Source organism: Pteropus alecto, unplaced genomic scaffold, assembly GCF_000325575.1.
Source record: "Pteropus alecto unplaced genomic scaffold, ASM32557v1 scaffold79, whole genome shotgun sequence".
Taxonomy (NCBI): domain Eukaryota; kingdom Metazoa; phylum Chordata; class Mammalia; order Chiroptera; family Pteropodidae; genus Pteropus; species Pteropus alecto.
In genome coordinates this window covers 3,490,638-3,510,208 of record NW_006494612.1, presented here as the reverse complement: position 1 = coordinate 3,510,208, position 19,571 = coordinate 3,490,638, and the positions used below count along the sequence as shown (strand labels likewise).

General features: G+C 44.3%; 1 protein-coding gene across 1 annotated transcript; it reads left to right on the top strand.

Annotated features, from left to right (window-relative positions):
• The first annotated feature begins 662 nt into the window (after positions 1 to 662).
• Positions 663 to 18,315, top strand: BEND3 (BEN domain containing 3). Its single transcript, XM_006926047.3, has 3 exons — positions 663 to 773; positions 1,217 to 1,422; positions 12,528 to 18,315. Exons 1-3 carry the CDS (start codon positions 740 to 742, stop codon positions 14,772 to 14,774), a joined length of 2,487 nt encoding a protein of 828 aa, XP_006926109.1. The 5' UTR covers positions 663 to 739; the 3' UTR covers positions 14,775 to 18,315.
• Positions 18,316 to 19,571: the final 1,256 nt, after the last annotated feature.

Genomic DNA, 19,571 nt, shown 5'->3' with positions numbered 1-19,571 from the left:
TGTAATTTAAAAATTTCTAGTAGCCACATTAAAAAAAAAAAAAGTGAAATTACTTTTAATAAAGTAATTTATTTAGCCCAATAAATCCAAAATATTGTTTCAACATGTAATCAACATAAAAAACTAACAAGATATTTTACATTCTTTTTTGCTATGCTAAGTCTTTGAAATGCAGAGTTGTGTTTTATACTTAGAGCATGTCTCCATGTGAACTAGCCGCATTTCCAGTCCTCAGTAGCTACGTGACTATGGCTTCCATCATGGAAAGCACAGGTCTCGTCGGAGCACCTGGAGTCCTGAGACCTCAGCTCAGGTCCACAAGATCCACAGCTTCTGTCCTTGGTCAGCCTTTCCATTTTTGTGGCTGGAATTTATAAAGCAGGGGCTAACAGATCAATCAACCAATGGCGCTTTACAAAAGACTTGATTATCTTCTCAAATAAAGTTCTCCCTGCTCTGCAAGTGGCTCTTGGTTGAAGCTTTAAGACACATTCTGGCCACATAAAGTCTTGGAGAAGCACTCCCAGCAGGTGCACAAAAGGCCTGGCTGCTTTGAGCAGTGCAAACAAGAATTAGAGGGTACGATTTTCTGTGATGTTGCAGAGCAGTGTTGGCTTAACCTTCTATTACTCAGCCAGGGTTGGGAGGGAAAGGGAATTTCTCATGGGTAGGGAAAACTAAATAAATCAAGCAGTAAAGTCAGACTTTGTCTTTGTCTTTTCATTTAGTGGAATAGAAGATGAACTCAGCTGAATTCAGTGAAGATGAAGAAGGTAAAAAAAAACCTTAATTAAAAAATATTTTTATTGGGTCATACATTCAAAAATATAAAAAGATACAAAATGAAAAATCAAGGAAAAGTCTCGCATCCCTGGTTCCCATCCCCCTCCACCCACACACCTGTTATAAGTATCTTACTATCTTCCCAGAGTTACTTTTTTGAAAGCATCATTAAAAAGATAGTATTTGTTTCTCTCCCCGTCTTCTTCCCCCCTCCTCCAACAAGTTTTGAACAAAATGTTCTTGGAACATGGTTTTATTGTATCGCACTAGTGTAGTAAGATAAAAATTGCTTGCTTGGAAGGCACAGTTTTATTGTGACTAGATTTTATTATCTGAGTGGTAGTGTCAAAGGGCGGTCCACAAACAACCTGTCCTCGGGAAACCCGGAGGATCTTTGAGTGGCCCACTGAGCCCTATCTCTTCTCTGCCACAGTTCTAAAAAATAACACTGTGAAGGTGGAGACAGAAGCTGAAGATGCTGCCCTGGACTGCTCAGTGAATTCCAGGTCTTCGGAGAAGCACCCTCTGGACAGCGTCTTCACGGCCCTCCAGGACTGCAGCAAGCGAAAGCAGCCAGCTGGCGGTGAGGGCCAGCCAGACTCTGTCCCCAACGTGAAGAGGCGGCGGCTGATTCCCGAGGTGAGGGCCCAGCCCCTTCAGTGCCTGCTTGGGCTCTAACCCTCTGATGGGACACTGAATCTCTGCTCATGGGGATCTGGGAAACTCCTAAGCCTCTGGGGATGAGAAAGCTTTCATTTCAGCTGTCTCCTCTCTGACTTGAGTATCTAGAGAGTGTCCTTAACTGGTATCTTGTCTATGTCTGGATTCATTATGGGGCAAGGGGAGTCTTCACAAGCATCTGCTCTATGGGGAAAGCAAGCACTTGTTGACAGCAAACCTATATTTTACGTAGTACACACAACATAGACTCCTGGAAAAGTGGAGGATCGTCTTTTATGTTGATTAGGGAAGCTCGTTTACTAAAGAAACACTTCAGTGAATCTTTTTGTAAGGTGGAAAATTTTATATCATACCTGTCACCCCTAAGTTATCTATTTTATGAGTTTGATTTATTCCTTAGTTACCTTCTGGTTATATTGAACTGTGCTAAATTCTGGAACTGATGTGGTGACCCCCTCTAGCAGCCTGTTTTCCATATGGGTGATAAGACATGTATGCAAAACAGTGAAGACTGAGGAGAGAGGAGTGGTTTTGGGAGATGAGCTATCTGGCCTAGAATGCCTCTGCAGTGAGCCTCCCCGTGGACCAGCAGATTACATATTAAACTCTTAGACCATCCCTACTCCCATTCTCCCTCTTTCTCTCAAGGACCCAGATAGGCATTTCAACTTATGCATGTCTGTTTAAAAGAGCCCCCCACATTCAAGGCTTATTATCATTAGCCAGGATACCATGGCATATCAGCCTGAGACTCTTTGGGTTATTATTGGTTTGTTTTAATTCTCCCCTTTTAGACGCTAGGACCTATTCAAATACATTGAGAATTTGTGGATTTTAGAGACTTAGTGAGTCTTCAGTAAGTAAAAACTGCCCTTTAATTAGCAAAATGACAAAGTTAAGATTTTCACCAGGGTATAGATATACACGTTTATATTACATTATAGTGAGGACTGACCTGCATTCCACATCATGGAACATTGAGTGTACCCTTATTTATTTATTTGGGTTTTTTTTTTCCCTTTCCAATGGCTTTATTGACATATAATTCATGGACTATACAATTCACCGATTTAAATTATATAATTCAGTGGTTTTCATATATTCAGAGTTGTGCAATCATCACAATAGATTTTAGAACATTTTTATCACCCCACAGAAATCCTGTACTCATTAGCAGTCACTCCCCATTTCCCCCTCCTTTAGCTCCTGGCAATCACTAATCTACTTTCTGTCTCTGAATTTGCCCATTCTGAACATTTCTTACAGTTAGAACTATAGATTATATGGCCTTTTGTATCTGGTTTCTTGCACTTAGCATAATGTTTTCAAGGTTCATCCATGCTGTCACATGTATTAGTACTTCGTTCCTTTTTATGGCCAGATAATGTTCCATTGTTTGAACGTACCATATTTTGTTGATCCATTTATCAGTTGGTGGACCTTTGGGTTGCTTCCACTTTTTGATTATTATGAGTAATACCAGGACAATACATTTTTAAAAATCTGTAATGCCCAGAAAGTTAGTTGAATTTTTTTTTATGTCTACATGAGCATTTTTTATAAAGGATTGATTAGAAATATCCCACCCTTGATTCTGGCTGCCTTAACCAGCCACCTGCTGCATACCTTGTGACTCTGGGGAAAGTTACGTGTGTGAATGGCAGTTTCTAGTGCAGCAAGTAGTGTCTACAGATTAAATCTCAAATTCTTGACTGTTGAGATACCTGCTGTGGTAAATGAAAGCTACAAGATGGTCAGTTAAATAGCTTCTTTGAAAAACATTTAACTTCGCTTTTTCTTATGTTTACTTTAAATCATAATTTATTATCCTTTTCCTTAATGATTGTTATTTAGATATTTCCCACTTTTATATGATTACAAATAGTGCTGCAGGGACCATCCATATGCACAAACCTCGTGACCCTCTGTGAGTGGTTCTATGAGTTAGATTCCTAGAGGTTACTCTGAAAGTGTTGAGAAGTTTGAGAAGCACTGTTCCTGAAGTCCCGAAACTATTTTCTTCTTGTTTCATATGCTTATGATCAATCCTATAAACTGCTTCAAGTTTGCAAGTAAAGCCAGAGTTCAAGAAGTAGAACACAAAGTTGAGTGTATTAATTCACTTTTGCCGTGTGACAGTCCTCTTCCCCCACCCCCCCACACAAAAAAATTAGCGTCTTAAAACAGCCACTGTTTTATTCATTCACAGTTTTATGACCCAGCTGGTGGTTCTTCTGATTTGGCCTGACATGGTTAGGGCTAGTTAGTCTGAGATGACCTCACTCGCAGATGTGGGGCCTTCCCTGGGCTGGTGCAGATGACTGCAGTTTCCCTTTATGTACTTTCTCACTCTCTAGGAGGCTAGTCCAAGCTTGTTCACATGACATGGAAGAGTTCTTGGGAGCAAGAGAGGGCCAGCTCTGTGCAAACACTTTTTAAGCCTCTGTTTGTGTCACATTTGCTAATGGCCCAATGGTCAAAGCAAGTCATATGGCCAAACCTAGACCCAAGGGGTAGAAAAATAGACTCTATCTCTGATGTTAAGAGCAACAAAGTCACATTTCCAAGAGGCTTTCACACAGGATGGGGGAACTAGTATGGTTGTTTTTAATAAACAATTCGCCACAATAAGAAACAACAAACTCTTGCATCAAGAAGGAATTCTGACCATAGCCCGGATTGTGGCCTTTGTGGATGGCCCAAGGTGGCTCTGTGCCTCATTGCACAAATGGTGTCACTATTTATCTCTTCATTCAATATAGTTTTGTTGTCACAGCATCATAGAGAAGGTAGTATCTTCATATTCTTGGGAGCAAAAAGAGAAGGAGAAGGTTCTTATGATTTATGTTTTAGTTGAATCCTTCAGTATGTGAAGTAAGTCGGAAAAGGTCTGGCACTGGGCTAGAACTCCGCTGCGGCTTCATGGTGAAGGGATGGCCCACACATCACGTGAACAATGCGATAGCGTCGAGTGCTCCTCTTGATCTGGCAAGGCAGCCTGCCTCATCTGCCGAAGCATCAGGCATCGTCCAGGAATTCTGACGTGCAGAGAAGAGGGGACCAAAATGTATTTGAATATTTCTAATATGACCAATCTAATTTATGTATTCTAATTGGTCATGTATGTTTACTTTTCAGTGAATTAGATACAGTTCTAACCCATTAGATTTTGAAAAGAAAAAGACATGTTTAGTCCTGGATTTTATTTTGGGTGTTTTTCAGCTTTGCTCATTTTCCTTAGTGTATATGAAGTGAGGTTGATATCCCTGTACCCCTTCCTGTTCTTTAAAGAAAAAAACGTATATAAATATAATCCTTTTAAAATTTGCGAGCTCCCTGTAGAAAGGTATCATGTGATTTCAAGGCAGTATTTCCTTTTAAAGTTTGGATAAGTTGATGTGTCAGTAAATCAATAGCTTCAGAATCTTGGGGACTTCAGAACAATCTATCAGTTTTATGAAATTATGGTATATGTTGATTTTTCAAAATGGTACTAGTCCTAATTCGGATTGAATAGTTCTTTATCTTTCCCTCCCTGAATTTTCTCCGATCCTTCTTACATATGTGGTGGCGGGGGTGGAAGTGGAGGTGGGGAGAATATGCAGCTTTCTTAGGCGCTTTCATCACAGGGTGAGACCGGAGGAACCGGGAAGGTAAAACGAGCAACAATCAAAAAAGAGAGAAAGGAAATGCGTTGACAGTTATTGAGTGCCTACTTCACAAAGAGCACCATCCCTTATTTCTTTTAATCCATATGAGAAACCAATGATGAGAGAATTAATATCTTCATCAGATAGACAAGCAAACTTAGGCATTTAAGTTAAAATAAACTGCCAGGATGCCAGTGAGGCAGCCTTGTGCTTGGTGAGAGGTGTCAGGAATGATTGGGGCACTCAGCTCTCTGCTCCCTGTCCAGGCAAGTGAACCCCATCTTCTCTGATCCAGCTCATAGGAATAGTAAATACCAGAATGAGCTGAGACTGGAGTCAGATAACGGGGGAGTTCACCATGGCACCTTCAGCCAGTCACATGCCCTCTCAGACTCTCAGGTTCCTTCACAGTGAGGAGGGATGGTACTGCTCACCTTCTCGGTTTCCTGTGTGGATCACTGAGATGCCCATGTAAGGAGCCCAGCACAGGGCCTGCCCCATGTCAGCCTTCAGAAATGTTTACTTACTGCCCTCAGCCTTCATCTCCAACTTGCACCCTTTGCGGTCACTATTCAGCTGCCTCCCTCCACATTTGTCAGAAAAAAAAATGGCATGGAATTACCAAGGGAAGTGTCTGATGCCCTCTAGGACACCCCAGGCCTGAGCACTGCTGTTATAAACACCATTCAAGTCAGAACATAAACCACCTTCTGTCTTCCCCCAACACCAAGGGAAGGGGGATCTGAGTGATAGCCTTCATGTTAAAGGTTCAGACTCGTGTCAGTGCTGAAGACTTATTTATGAGTGATATTTGGTACAACACTAAGAAGAAGAAAAAACCTCCCTCAAAAAAAAAAACTAACAAAAGGCTGTATAAAGGCTATTTGGCGCCTGCTCTGGAAAAGCCTTTATAGCCAAACACAGCAGATGTGGAAGGTGAGTAGCCAACACTTTTATTGGTAATCATCTTTTTGTGCACGGAAGTGGGGAAAGTATTCGAGAGCTGTATGACAGGCAGAAGTTAGCTTTGTTCTCCTGGGGGCGGGGTGGTTCTAAGTTTATTTTTAATCCTAAAATGGCATTGTGGTTTCTTTTTAGTTGGAGCATGGAAATGCCATCTTGTTCATTTGGTGCAGATGTACTGAATACCTCCTAAGTGTCAGTTACTGTGGTACAAGGTGGAGAGTCGTAATAGTTTGCACAGCAGCCATAGCAAATAGGTACTATGGCCATTCCCATTTTCATGAGGTTCTTGAAGTCAGCTGTGCCGGGCCCTCCTCCATTTGGAACTGTGCACTTAGATACCACGCTGGTGCTAAGGGCTGTGGAGTATTTGTAAGATGCTGTGAGGAGCCTTTGAGGAGGTCCTGCCTTCCTCAAAGATAAGATTTTGCATCTTTATCTTTTTCTTCTCCCATTACAGTTGCTTTATCTCTTCAGATTCTTATTTTTTCAGGAATGGTAGCACATTCTTCATCTTCACCATACACTGTTGAGTATCGGGATGATCCAAAGGGTAAAAGCCATGAGGGCAGAGACTGTATGGTGTCTTCCCTGTGTGCCCATGGCCTTGCACAGTGCCTGCCAGATCTTGGGCACTGACTCCGTGTGGTAGAGAGCTCATCCATACTTTATTGCTAACTGGATCTGATCACTTGATGATGAAGAATAAGAAAATTCTGTTGAAAATGAAAAAGCTAAGCATCACCCCTGCCTTCATTATTTGGAGGAGGCGGTGGCTCCAGCCCCCTAGGAGGTGTTTCACATCATCTGCCTTTGATGCTATATTGTTTCTCAACTCCCTTTCTCAAATGCTTTCTTGGTGTTCCAGTTTGCTGACACTCTGAGCACCATTTAGCTATTCATCATTCGATGAACTGAATTCAGTGACTGCTTTTGGATTTGGGGTCCTGAGGACGGTGTTTAATCCTCCGACCATATCCATGGTGACCCAGTCTCTGGGATGTCCGTGGGCACAGACAGACATGTGAAATCTCCCCTAAGTGGTCTATTATAACCCCTCACTTATAACCCAGCATCAGCCTCTTTTCATTCAAATTCTCCAAACGAGAGATTTGGGCATTCCCTCTTGAGTATAAGGGTGCTGGTGGCAGAATGAAATGCTCTGATCAAACCTTGGATAGATGCTGGCATGGCAGAGCCTGAGCTATGCAGCAGAGTTCCCATATGGTTGGAAGATGAGCCTCGGAGAATTGGGAATGGTGTCAGCCAAACACCCAGTGCCAAGTAGCACAGATTTAAAGATTTCTTGATACTCCTAGACAGCTGAGCAGATTTTATATCAGCAGCAGCAAACACAGCCAGCTCATCATTGCCTTGGCAACATTTGTGGAATTAATTGGAGTACTGAGCTGACAGGACACCAGTGCGGGGATATTTAAGAACCTTCTTTTTGGTGCTAGTGTTGTGTTTTGTGTTGAATTGTGTATCCAAGGTCTCTGGGAGTGAGGAATGTTGCCCTCTACTGGGACTCTAACTTAATTTTTTTTTATTCAAGCAGGTTAGCCAGAAATGTTTCTGTTGATGGCAGTGTTTCTAACATGCTTGATAGAAACTGAAATATTTTTATTAATGAGGCTGAATATTGAGAGTTATAGAGGGGAATTCCAGTTCCCATGTACTCTGGCCTTCTGCCGTCTGCGGCAATGTGGGGGAGTCAAACGACTTCTGTTTGTTGTTGGTCCTCAAGCAGTTCACCCAGAGACTTTTTTCTGTACTTACTTCCTGTGCTGGGGATTGACTGGGGCAGGTCTCCGTCTAGAACCCATGCTGCACGGCGGGTGAGTTTCTGGTCATCTCTCTGCATTGGAACTTTTTTAAATATTGGTAGGATTACTCATTGTAAAGCAAGGGTCCCTTTTCTAAAATCACTCCTAATGCAGTTATGATTTCTTTGATGATTGGCATTACCAATTCAAATTTCTCTATATTGGTAAAACCTCATAATCTCATGGCCCATGGGACCTACCACATTATTTTGGTGTAATAAAATTTAATGGTGAATAAGTTGCTAAAAATCTAATTTGCAGTCTTTAGGAATTAGCAAGTAAGGCACTTTGAATTTTCTTTGGCAGTCTTTTCAACAGTGACCCACAGTCATAAACACACCTTATAGTGAAATGCAGCTCAAATATATGAATTTATATATAAATATGTAGATATACACAGAAATGAAACAAAACTTTCCTGAAATTATTAAATTACTATGTGCAGTGGACTCTGGTATTTCCTATTCTATTTCTTTTTCATTCTTGTCTTTTTTCTTTCATACTTCCTCCTCCTCTTCCTCTTTCTTCTTATGCTAGTCATGATCCATCAAATCAATTTCACCATTTACCAATGAGTCATGACCCACAGTTCCAAACATATTGCATTAAGGGTAAAGATTTTCAACTATCTCCATCTGTCTCTCCAAGTTTCTGATTTGTGTATGTGTGTGGGGGGAGGGGGGAGCAGTTCCTTCCTTCCTTCCTTCTCCTCTGCTTTCTGCCAGATAGTGAAACAAAAGAACTTGTAAAGAGCTTAAAACCCCACCTTTAGCTCCGTTGTCTTGTACTTTTCCTCTGCTCCCAGCCTTTATGGCAAACAGACCTCTAAGACATACCTATTATGAGTGACTTACCCTGCTGCCAATGCTGTAGGAAAGTCCTCCTCTTGTTTACTGGTCCAGAGTAACCATTACAAATAATTTTATAAAAGGCATGTAGTATTACCACTGCTCTGGCTTGGAAATAACATTGTTTAATAATAATCATATTGTAATAACAAATATTAAATACTTAACTGTGATCAGACATGGGCTCAGCGCTTTATGTACATTATCTCATTAAGTCCTTACAACCCCTGTGAGGTACCATTATTTATCCCCGAGTTACACACAGGAAGCTGAGACATGAAAGGTCATGTAATATGGCCAAGGTCACATAAAGAACAAACCTGATGGTCGAGCTGAGCTCTTACCCACTCCTTTCCTCTCCAGTCATGCTATTCATGAAGCGAATAGCCTATCTGAACAGCTCCTCTTTCTTAAAGCATGTTTTTAAGAGTGGTAGAATCCCCTGCCTCGCTTTAAACACCCACACGTGTTGTTGACTAACATTCATTGAGCCTTTCTGTGTCCCAGAGACTTTGGTAGGCACTGAAGATAGACTCAGGAATGACATGGTCCCGTCATGTAACTATCATGCAGTAGGATGAAGACAGGGACAGCTTGGTAAGAAGGGGACCCCAAGAGGGAGTGGAGCAGATAGCAGGCTCCCTCCACCCCAAAATGTCCCTGGTCTTGTGCTCATGGGAAGTGTGTATTGTTTTTTTGAGGGGCAGGTCCTCTGACCCTTCATCATCTTAGACAAACCCTGAGAAAGTAGATTTAAGAGAAAAATTAACCTTTCTCTAATCTGAGTCGCATTATTCTATTATCTAAAAGAGAGGGTCCAGGAAGTAATTCATTAATTCAAATGAAACGTAACAAATGAGAGGTTCAGGAGGGTCAAAGTTTTATGTTTATGTGGCCTCCTGGTCTGTTTTTACCCTGGGCCTACTTATTCTTGGCGCTGTGTTGCTCAGCTGCCATTGTATATCTAGCCTCTTGAGATTGTCTCTTTGCCCTACAAGAGAAAAACACCTCATGTACTGGCACTAGTTAAATGAAGGCTTACAAATGACATTGAATCTGCCTGGATGCGATAAACTGAAAGTGACACTCTTCCATGCTCTGGTGACTCAGAGAAGACCAACAGTACCCAGGAACTTGTTAGAAATGCAGACTCAGGGATCAGAATCTGCATTCTCATAAGACCCCAAGTGATTCATATGTATATTCGAGTTCCAGAAGCACTGAGCCTGGCCAGGCTACGCCAACCAAATTTTTCCCAGGTGTAGAAGCATCTTAAGGGTGCATTTTATTTTTGTCCATTCTGCAGTTGCCCGGGGCACACTCATGTCAATGGAAGCAAACGCTTTGTGCTTCAACTCTGCCTCCCACCCTCCCACCGGGGCTCACCAGATAGCTCTTCTGCTTAATTAAACTCTCAAAAATATATTCTCATGAGTTTTGGGTCAATTTCAACATTTGTCAAAAACAGTTTTATGAAGTTAGGACTGAAATACAATGAATGGCACATATTTAAAGTGTACCATTTGATAAATTTCAATTTGTGTATATCTATGAAGCCATCACTATGATCAAGATAATAAACATATCCATCACCCACTACCACTAACATTTCCTTATGCCTCTATGCACTCCTCCTGCACCCCCAGGTAATAACTAATCTGCTTTCTGTCACTATAGATAAGTTTGCAGTTTCTAGAATTTATGTGAATGGAATCATACAGTCTGGTCTCTTGTTTGTCTGACTTCTTTCAGCAAAATTACTTTGAGATTCATCATGAATACCATGGGTATCAGTTCTATTTCTGAGTGGTATTTCACTCTACGACTGTAACGACTTGTTTATCTATTGTTAATAAAAATTTGGGTTATTTCTGGTTATGGGCTATTTACAAATAGGGCTGCCATGAACATTTGCTTAGAAGTCTTTATGTGATTCTGTGGTTTGATTTTGTTTGGTAAGTAAATACCTAGGAATCATATGGTTTATGTATGTTTAACCTTTTTAGAAAGTACCAAATCTAAGTGGTTATACTATTTTATATCCCCACCAGCAGTGTATGAGAATTCTAGTTCCTTCACGTGATCTTCAACATTCGATATTTTATATCTTTTTTATTGTACCCATTGTAGTAGGAGTGATATAATCAAATCTCATTGTGATTTTAATTTGTATGTTATTAATAAGCATCTTTTTATGTGATTATTTGCCATTTATATATCTTCTTTGTGGTGGCTTTTGAAATAATTAGGTTGTATATTCTTGTGTTTAAGAGTTCTTTAAGTATTCTGGGTTCAAGTTCTTTATTAATGCTTTGCTGCTATTTTTCCAGTCTGGGCTGGTTTAAAATTGTTTTAACAGTGTCTTTCAAAGAGCAGAAGTTTTTAATTTTGGTGAAGTCCAATTCCAGTTTATCAATTGGTTCTCTTATGTTTCATGCTTGTAGTGTTATGTCTAAGAAATATTTGTCTAAACCAAGGTCACAAAGGATTTCGTTTGTTTTTTTCTAGTAGTGTTAGAATTTTAAGTTAGGTTTTATATTTAGGTCCACAATCCATTTTGCGTGCATTTTTGTCTATGGGATGTGGTAGGATGAACCAGCATCATTGGTGGAAAAGATTATCCTTTCTCCACTGAACTCACCTTTGAACTTCTGTGGAAAGTCACCTACCTGTCTGTCTATATGTAAATAAGCCTCTTAAACTGTCCAGGGCCTGGCAATAGGGAAAACTAGTGATGAAAGCAATGAGAATTCTGGGTTCCCAATGGTCAGGATTATTGCTGTCCCATCGTGGAGCTTGGAGTCAAGCTTTGGGGCCGTTAAAGGGTATCTTGAGCTTCCCTGGGAGTCCAGCAACAGTGGACCTACAGAGCGTACCATCCTTGGGTGAGTCAAAGAATCCGTCCCTCAAATTATTTTTGGTAGGATTTAATTCTCTCACAGACCTCTCTGTTGAGCAAGCATGGATAAATACGTAGCAAGTACCCTTCTAGATGCACAGGAGACACATTAATTCATTACATACAGTGGGTGCCTTAAGACAGGAGGGCTTACTTCTCTCCTGGAATTCTGGTTGAGAAGGGCTGCTGGACCAACAAGGAGACCAAGACTTAGAAATCTGGGAAGCCCCATCTCTTCATGGAATCTCACAGGTGGGTGGGCCCTGTCCTAGGTAAGACATGATTCTAGGCAGTGGAAGCGTTGGCAGCACATTGCTGCTGTCTAGACCCCGTTCTTCTATGCCCACCACTGTGCATCTCAGCTGTCCCACGTGGGGACCCCTGTTCTACTAGAGGCTGCAGACTGGAAGACATGCTGCTGCATTCTGGAGCTGCCATAGGCAGGAGTCATCATCCCCATCGGAGAGCTGCTAAGGCCTAGACCAGTAAGGTGACCTGCCATGGGCCTCTGCAGGAGCTCCTCACATTCTCATGGTCTCTCCCATCCCTGTCCGAGTTCTCACCAGGCCTTGCCAGCATCTGTGCTCTGTTTCCTGTTGGGCCCTGTGGGCAGGAAGTCCAGCGCTAGTTACCTGAAGGGTTTCGAAGCCTTCAGGTCTAGCCTAAGCCTCTCAGGAAGCAGTGAGAGCAAGCAGGTTTGGCACTAGGATGCAGGTTTGTATTCATGATGTGTTCTGGATGTGTAGAGTGACTCCGGGGCATAGGAAGCAGTTCCTCACATGCTCTTGTGATTGGCCTTGGCCCCTCTGTGTGTGTGACACAGACCTGTGTCTAGTGTAAATCATAACACTCCTCTAACACACTTTTTGTTTTCCAGGCGCTCCTAGCAGGCATGAGGAACCGGGAGAACAGCTCGCCCTGCCAGGGCAATGGAGAGCAGGCTGGCAAGGGCAAGAACTTGGTCTCTGTGTGGTCAGGAGAGGAAGAGCCTTGCAATGATGTGACCACCCCCTCCTACAAGAAGCCTCTTTATGGCATCTCACACAAGATCATGGAGAAGAAGAACCCTCCCGCTGGGGATGTGCTCAGCACATACGAGCTCTTGGAGAAGGCAAACCCCAGCAACAGCCCCTCACCGCTGAGGCTCCTGAATGAGCCACAGAAGCGAGATTGTGGCAGTGCGGCCCCAGCCACTGACGGCGACCCTAACATCTACTTTCTGATCCAGAAGATGTTCTACATGCTCAACACGCTGTCCTCCAACATGTCCCAGCTGCACAGTAAGGTGGACCTGCTGTCTCTGGAGGTGAGCCGCATCAAGAAGCAGGTGAGCCCCACAGAGATGGTGGCCAAGTTCCAGCCGCCTCCGGAGTACCAGCTCACGGCGGCCGAGCTCAAGCAGATCGTGGACCAGAGCCTGTCCGGTGGGGACCTGGCCTGCCGCCTGCTGGTGCAGCTCTTCCCCGAGCTCTTCAGCGACGTGGACTTCTCCCGTGGCTGCAGTGCCTGCGGCTTTGCGGCCAAGCGGAAGCTGGAGTCACTGCACCTGCAGCTCATCCGCAACTACGTGGAGGTCTACTACCCCTCGGTGAAGGACACGGCCGTGTGGCAGGCCGAGTGCCTGCCCCAGCTGAACGACTTCTTCAGCCGCTTCTGGGCCCAGAGGGAAATGGAGGACAGCCAGCCTGGGGGCCAGGTTGCCAGCTTCTTTGAGACAGAGCAGGTGGACCCTGGCCACTTCCTGGACAACAAAGACCAGGAGGAGGCCCTGTCTCTGGACCGGAGCAGCACCATCGCCTCAGACCACGTAGTGGACACACAGGACCTCACCGAGTTCCTGGACGAAGCCTCGTCTCCGGGTGAGTTTGCCGTCTTCCTCCTGCACCGTCTCTTCCCGGAGCTCTTTGACCACCGGAAGCTGGGTGAGCAGTACAGCTGCTACGGGGATGGCGGCAAGCAGGAGCTGGACCCACAGAGGCTGCAGATCATCCGCAACTACACAGAGATCTACTTCCCTGACATGCAGGAAGAGGAGGCCTGGCTGCAGCAGTGTGCCCAGCGCATCAACGAGGAGCTCGAGGGCCTGGGTCTGGACGGGGGCAGCGAGGGTGAGCCCCCGCGGGACGACTGCTACGACTCCTCCAGCCTGCCAGACGACATCTCCGTGGTCAAGGTGGAGGACAGCTTTGAGGGCGAGCGGCCGGGCCGGCGGTCCAAGAAGATCTGGCTGGTGCCCATCGACTTTGACAAGCTGGAGATCCCGCAGCCTGACTTCGAGGTGCCGGGTGCCGACTGCCTGCTCAGCAAAGAGCAGCTGCGCAGCATCTACGAGAGCAGCCTGTCCATCGGCAACTTCGCCTCGCGCCTGCTTGTGCATCTCTTCCCCGAGCTCTTCACCCATGAGAACCTGCGCAAGCAGTACAATTGCAGCGGCTCCCTAGGCAAGAAGCAGCTGGACCCGTCCCGCATCAAGCTCATTCGCCACTACGTGCAGCTGCTCTACCCACGGGCCAAGAACGACCGCGTCTGGACGCTGGAGTTTGTGGGCAAACTGGACGAGCGCTGCCGGCGCCGGGACACGGAGCAGAGGCGCTCCTACCAGCAGCAGCGCAAAGTCCATGTGCCGGGCCCTGAATGCAGAGACCTGGCAAGCTATGCAATCAACCCGGAGAGGTTCCGAGAGGAATTTGAGGGGCCTCCGCTGCCCCCCGAAAGAAGCAGCAAGGACTTCTGCAAGATCCCTCTGGACGAGCTGGTGGTCCCCTCGCCCGACTTCCCGGTGCCTTCGCCGTACCTGCTGTCAGACAAGGAGGTGCGCGAGATCGTGCAGCAGAGCCTCTCGGTGGGCAACTTCGCCGCCCGGCTGCTCGTCAGGCTCTTTCCCGAACTCTTCACGGCCGAGAACCTGCGGCTGCAGTACAACCACTCCGGGGCCTGCAACAAGAAGCAGCTGGACCCCACGCGGCTCCGGCTCATCCGCCACTATGTGGAGGCCGTCTACCCCGTGGAGAAGATGGAGGAGGTGTGGCACTACGAATGTATCCCCAGCATCGACGAACGGTGCCGCCGCCCCAACAGGAAAAAATGCGACATCTTGAAGAAAGCAAAAAAAGTAGAGAAGTGATGGGCAGCCTGGGGCCTGAGCCTTTTGGAGCACGTGTTATGGTATCCACAGACACGCACCTTATGTCAGTGGGGAGTGGCTTACTACTTTTGCACACGTAAACACCCACTCAACCACAAGAAAGAAGCCTTGCATTTGGTCTCTCCTACTTGTGACTTTTGTCCTGAGTTCCCCAGTGGTGCAGCCAGTTTGGGGAGGGCTGAGCTGTGAGAGCAGAGAGGACTCAGGAGGAGGGGTTGTCTCTCCTTGGCTGTGTCCTCCCCTTTCCCTAGATTTCAACGACTCTTGTTCCTCTTCCCACATTTTACATCTAACATTTTTATCAAATTTTTTTAAATTAAAAAGAAACCCTTTTTTAAAAGATCACTGGGCTCTTTGGGGCCCATTTTACTTAGGAAAAAAGTCTTTTAAATATTTGAGGTGAAGTACTGTGAGATGACTTCAGTTGCTGGGATTTCTTTTTAAGATGGCTTCAGATTTATGAAATTTTTAGAAGTGCCATGTTCATGCATGATGGCTAATATTAGCTTCAGGTGGCATAGAGACCCATTTTACTGACCTTGTCTTTTACATCTAATTGGAAGAGTCAAGATGCCCCTTGGATGGCAGTAGAGGGGGTGCAGTAGTGTGACATCTTTCGTGACCATGGTCACATTCTCTCTTCCACTGTAGTGCTGAGGAAGGGGCTTACTCACTGGCCTGGCCTGTTCTCCGTTGCTGCGTCGATAGACTGTCGTGCTCACTCTTTGTAGACAAGAACACTGGATGATGATGATGATGATTGATGATGATGATGATGACGATGATGACATGAATGTAGATAGACGTGGAAACACGTTCACAGTGTCTTTTGAGCTGTGTCCTTCCACTGCCCTCTCCCATCTTCGCATGAGGATGCTGGTTGGAGGGGCAGACATGTTTCCTTGGAAAACAGTGTGTGTCGATAATTGGCTTCATGTTTGATTTAAGGACAGGCCCCTTTGGGCTCACTAAGAACTGTTTACTTTGTGTGTATTTGTACAAAACCCGGGTTCTGGGAGCTGTATGGTAACTTCACCACACCTCAGTGTTAGTTCCTCCGGTCAGTATACATCTTTGTTCCTCAGGGCGGGCCCAGACCCTCAGGCCTCTGGAGGATCCCTGGTATTGGAAGGACACAGGTCATCTCAAATGGGGCTCCCATGTCCCTTCCCCGGGTCCTCTCAGAGCTTTCCCTTTAACCCCCCTAGAAGGTCCTGCTGTCCTACATTTGGCTGTTCCCTTGGCCTTAGGGTGAGACATCTCTCCCCACTGGTTGAGAAAGTCACACTGCTTCAGGCCAGTGGCGTGTTCTCCTGGAGTTCCAACCTGGAAATTCTCCAGCAGTTAAAGTCCTTAAAAACACGTTCACCTACCTGACTTGGGGGGCCAAATGCCTAAGAGGGAAAGGAAACAGTCTAACTCAAACTGAGTGCATCATACTAGAAACCTGGAAATTGAATGAATCACACAGGGTAGTCATAAAACCCACGTGGCTTAATATTTTGCTACCTTAAAATGCAGAAATAATAGAAACAATCTGTGAATTAATTATCTTTATACAGCTGATACGGACTTCAGTTCCAGTGGTTGTATGACATAATTTTGCCTGCACCCAGCAGGTTTTATATATATATGTGACAGGATTTTAAGCAATGTAAACTTGCTGATTTAACTTTAGTAAATTTGCTTTTAAATGTCATTTACAGATTATTTCTGTTGAAACTGCAGAGCTAAATTATTGAATTTTTTGAAATGCACAGTGACTTAATGACTCTCACGCACCCACACGTGCACACACATTTCTTATTAAAAAACTAAAGTGAGATGAAGGGGACCTATGTGAATATAACAAGTTCACCCTCTTAGTGCCTGGGCAGGAAAAGGGGCTGGAGCAGCCAGGAGGCTCACTCTCCCCCCTCCCCGCAAACTGGGCCTTTCTCTATGCCTTAGTCTCTCCAACACACAAATGCATGCACACACGCACACACACAAACTCACACGCGCACACACGCCCTACCCAAAGATGGCAGAGGCACTCTCCTGCCAGCCCTACTGGTTGGTGGGTGCCATGGAATTTGTCCTGGTCTCTAGGATGTATCCAAGAGGATTCCAAGCCATGTGAAAATTGTCCTACTTTCTAGAGGGTGGAATGAGACCCTGCAGCTTCAGAAGCACAATCATTTATTAATTTTAAAAATCCAATCTACCCACATTAAAGAAATTAACAGGAGTTAACAGGTTCTAGGAATGCAATGTGTCTATAACCTAGAGCATGTTCAGTTTTTGGAAACCGTATTTTCGGTGGTTTCCTAAATACCTTTTCTGTGTAGGGCTGCTTCCCCCCACATCTTAGAGTCCCTTTCAATGAAGAGAGATGGACACACTCTGGGAGCTGTTTCCTGTCCCTCTGGACTGTCTCATCAGGAAACGTCTGCAGGTCCTGTGCCTGTCTGTATGGTGTCCTCAGTTCTCCAGCCATACAGGTGGGCTCCAGGAGCAGTGTTTTACATGTAGCAATAGAAGTACAAAAAACTCGTTTGAAAATTTTATGTTTTTCCATATAATCAGTTGGCAAATCCCTCCTCTCCATCTAAATTCTTTGGTTTTTATTTGTTTGGTTTTGATTCCTTTTTTTTTTTTTTTGTATCTGGAGGACTAAAGAATTAGCACAGACACATTCTGATGTTAAGTAAAATAGCAAGTCACAATAGGTGGTAGTGTCCCTTATTTTCTGTGTTGTTTTAAAAGAATGTATGAAGATAGTCATGAATGTACTGTGTTCTAATCCTGCTTCAGTTCACTTTGGCTGTATCTACATGACAACAAACGTTTGACAGGGAATAAAGTCGTGTCTAGTGTCACGGGTGTTAGTGTGCCCCTCCCCATTCATTGTTGGCCCTGAACTTCTTTTATGTTGGGGAGGGGGTACCACCCAACAGCAATCATCAACCAACCAATGGGATCTACTTAGTGGTGAATGGATTAGCTGTTTAAATGGTAAGAGTCACCGACGTGACCACACCACAGCATGGCCACTGGGGTTCCTGTAGAGATGGCCTTAGTTTCCACCTTTTCCCCCCATATTTTTGCTTCTTGCTTGTTTGAGAGGGGGTCTCGAGACCCCTGATTGGAGATCAGTGAGCTCTCACCCTGCCTGTTTAGATAGACAGTATGAGTGGGGGCGGGGCCAAGCGGCTATTACTGCCATTTGGAAATACTTGCCTCGTGTAGATCCAGCCTTAATGTTTTTCTGACATCCTAGTGATAGCAAACCCTGCACAAAGTGGATATCAGAGTTAATACTGTGAGGAGACAAAATAATGAGAATAGTTTTACCAAAGATAATGAAATATCACATAATGTCTGCATTTTACCATTGGTTTGAGTGCATCCTTAGAAACTGAATGTAACAAAAACCCAGGACATTTTTGGAAATTGTATGCTCTCTAGCAACTTTGTGTGAATTTTTATACAAGCACTGTTTTATGAGTTATATAAAATGTTATAAAAATAGAAAAAATACGTCTCATAACATCTTATTTTCTTAGAGCAGAGGTCTCTCAGAACATGTCATGGTTTGTTTATACGGCCTCCTCACCTGTTCCCAGGGGAGGACATGAATGCTCAGTGGCATCTCAGCCTCTCAAGCTTCCACACTGGGTGTCAGGGCTACAGCTCACAGGATTTCATTTTGTCACAGCTGAATGACTGAGAAGCCAACAAATAAATACTAGCCCCTTTCTACACCACAGCTTTATGTATTGTGGCTTCCTGGTCACAGAGTGGGAGGTGAATTTCACCTTTTACCTTTACTGGTCCGTGGCCAGACCCTCCCTGCCGTCAAGCTTACAGAGCTTCCTTTCACTCTTTGCCCTTTGGATTCAATGGGATTTGGTTCCTTGAAGTTAACATATTAACTGATAACAAAAGGATGCATGTTTTTTCTTACCCTCTTTCTTCTCTTGGACTAATTATAAATCATTAACTTTTTTTTTTACCCAAGTGTCACAATACATAAAATAAGTTGTGGCTTGTGATTGGAACACTTTTCCTTCAGTGAGTGTTGGTCACTTATGAGTCCTGACACTTGTGTGCTCTAAGCCTTGTGCACATTAGGGCTGGTCAAGGGCTGGAGCCCCAAACACTAAATAAATCCATGAGGAAGTTTAAGCAAGACTTGGAGGAAGGCTAGATTCTTTAAGCCCCTTCTGGCTGTAAGTATCTCTGTTTTCTACCAAAAAGAAAATTCACAGAGAATTTCAACACATGTGAGCTTACTTATAAAATCTAGTTCTCAGAGATAACGCCACACCAAATTCGTTACCATGGTCATAAGAGTAGTGAGATGCAATGAACTCTTTAAGGGAGCTTCCAGATAAATCTAATACCCCCAGGCCAGAGGCAGGAAAAGAATGACATTTATTACGTGTTCCTTATAATGGCACCTAACATTCGTTGAGTATGTACCATGTGCCAGGCACACACTGCTAAGAGCTGTACTGGGGTCATCTCTTGTAATCCTCTCAAAAGCCCCATGAGATAAGTTCCATAATTATGCCTGTTAAGAAAGCTAAGGTCCTGAATGCTGTTAAATGCCACCTCATTTAATTCTCAAAATCTCAGTCTTGGGCACTGTTCTCTGTTTTGTGGTAAGGAAGGAGAAGTAAGTTTATTGCCCAAGTTTACACAACTGGCACATTGCAGTGTCAAGATTTGAACTTAAGTTTGTCTCTACGATACCACACTGTCTCAGGAGCTAAACAGCCCCTGAACCAC

Bases quoted from the DNA above. Each gene is read 5' to 3' on its own strand.
- BEND3 (XM_006926047.3), top strand. From the start codon at position 740: ATGAACTCAGCTGAATTCAGTGAAGATGAAGAAG. The intron at 774-1,216 runs GTAAAAAAAAAC...TCTCTGCCACAG, and splicing joins ATTCAGTGAAGATGAAGAAG to TTCTAAAAAATAACACTGTG. The intron at 1,423-12,527 runs GTGAGGGCCCAG...TTTGTTTTCCAG, and splicing joins GGCGGCGGCTGATTCCCGAG to GCGCTCCTAGCAGGCATGAG.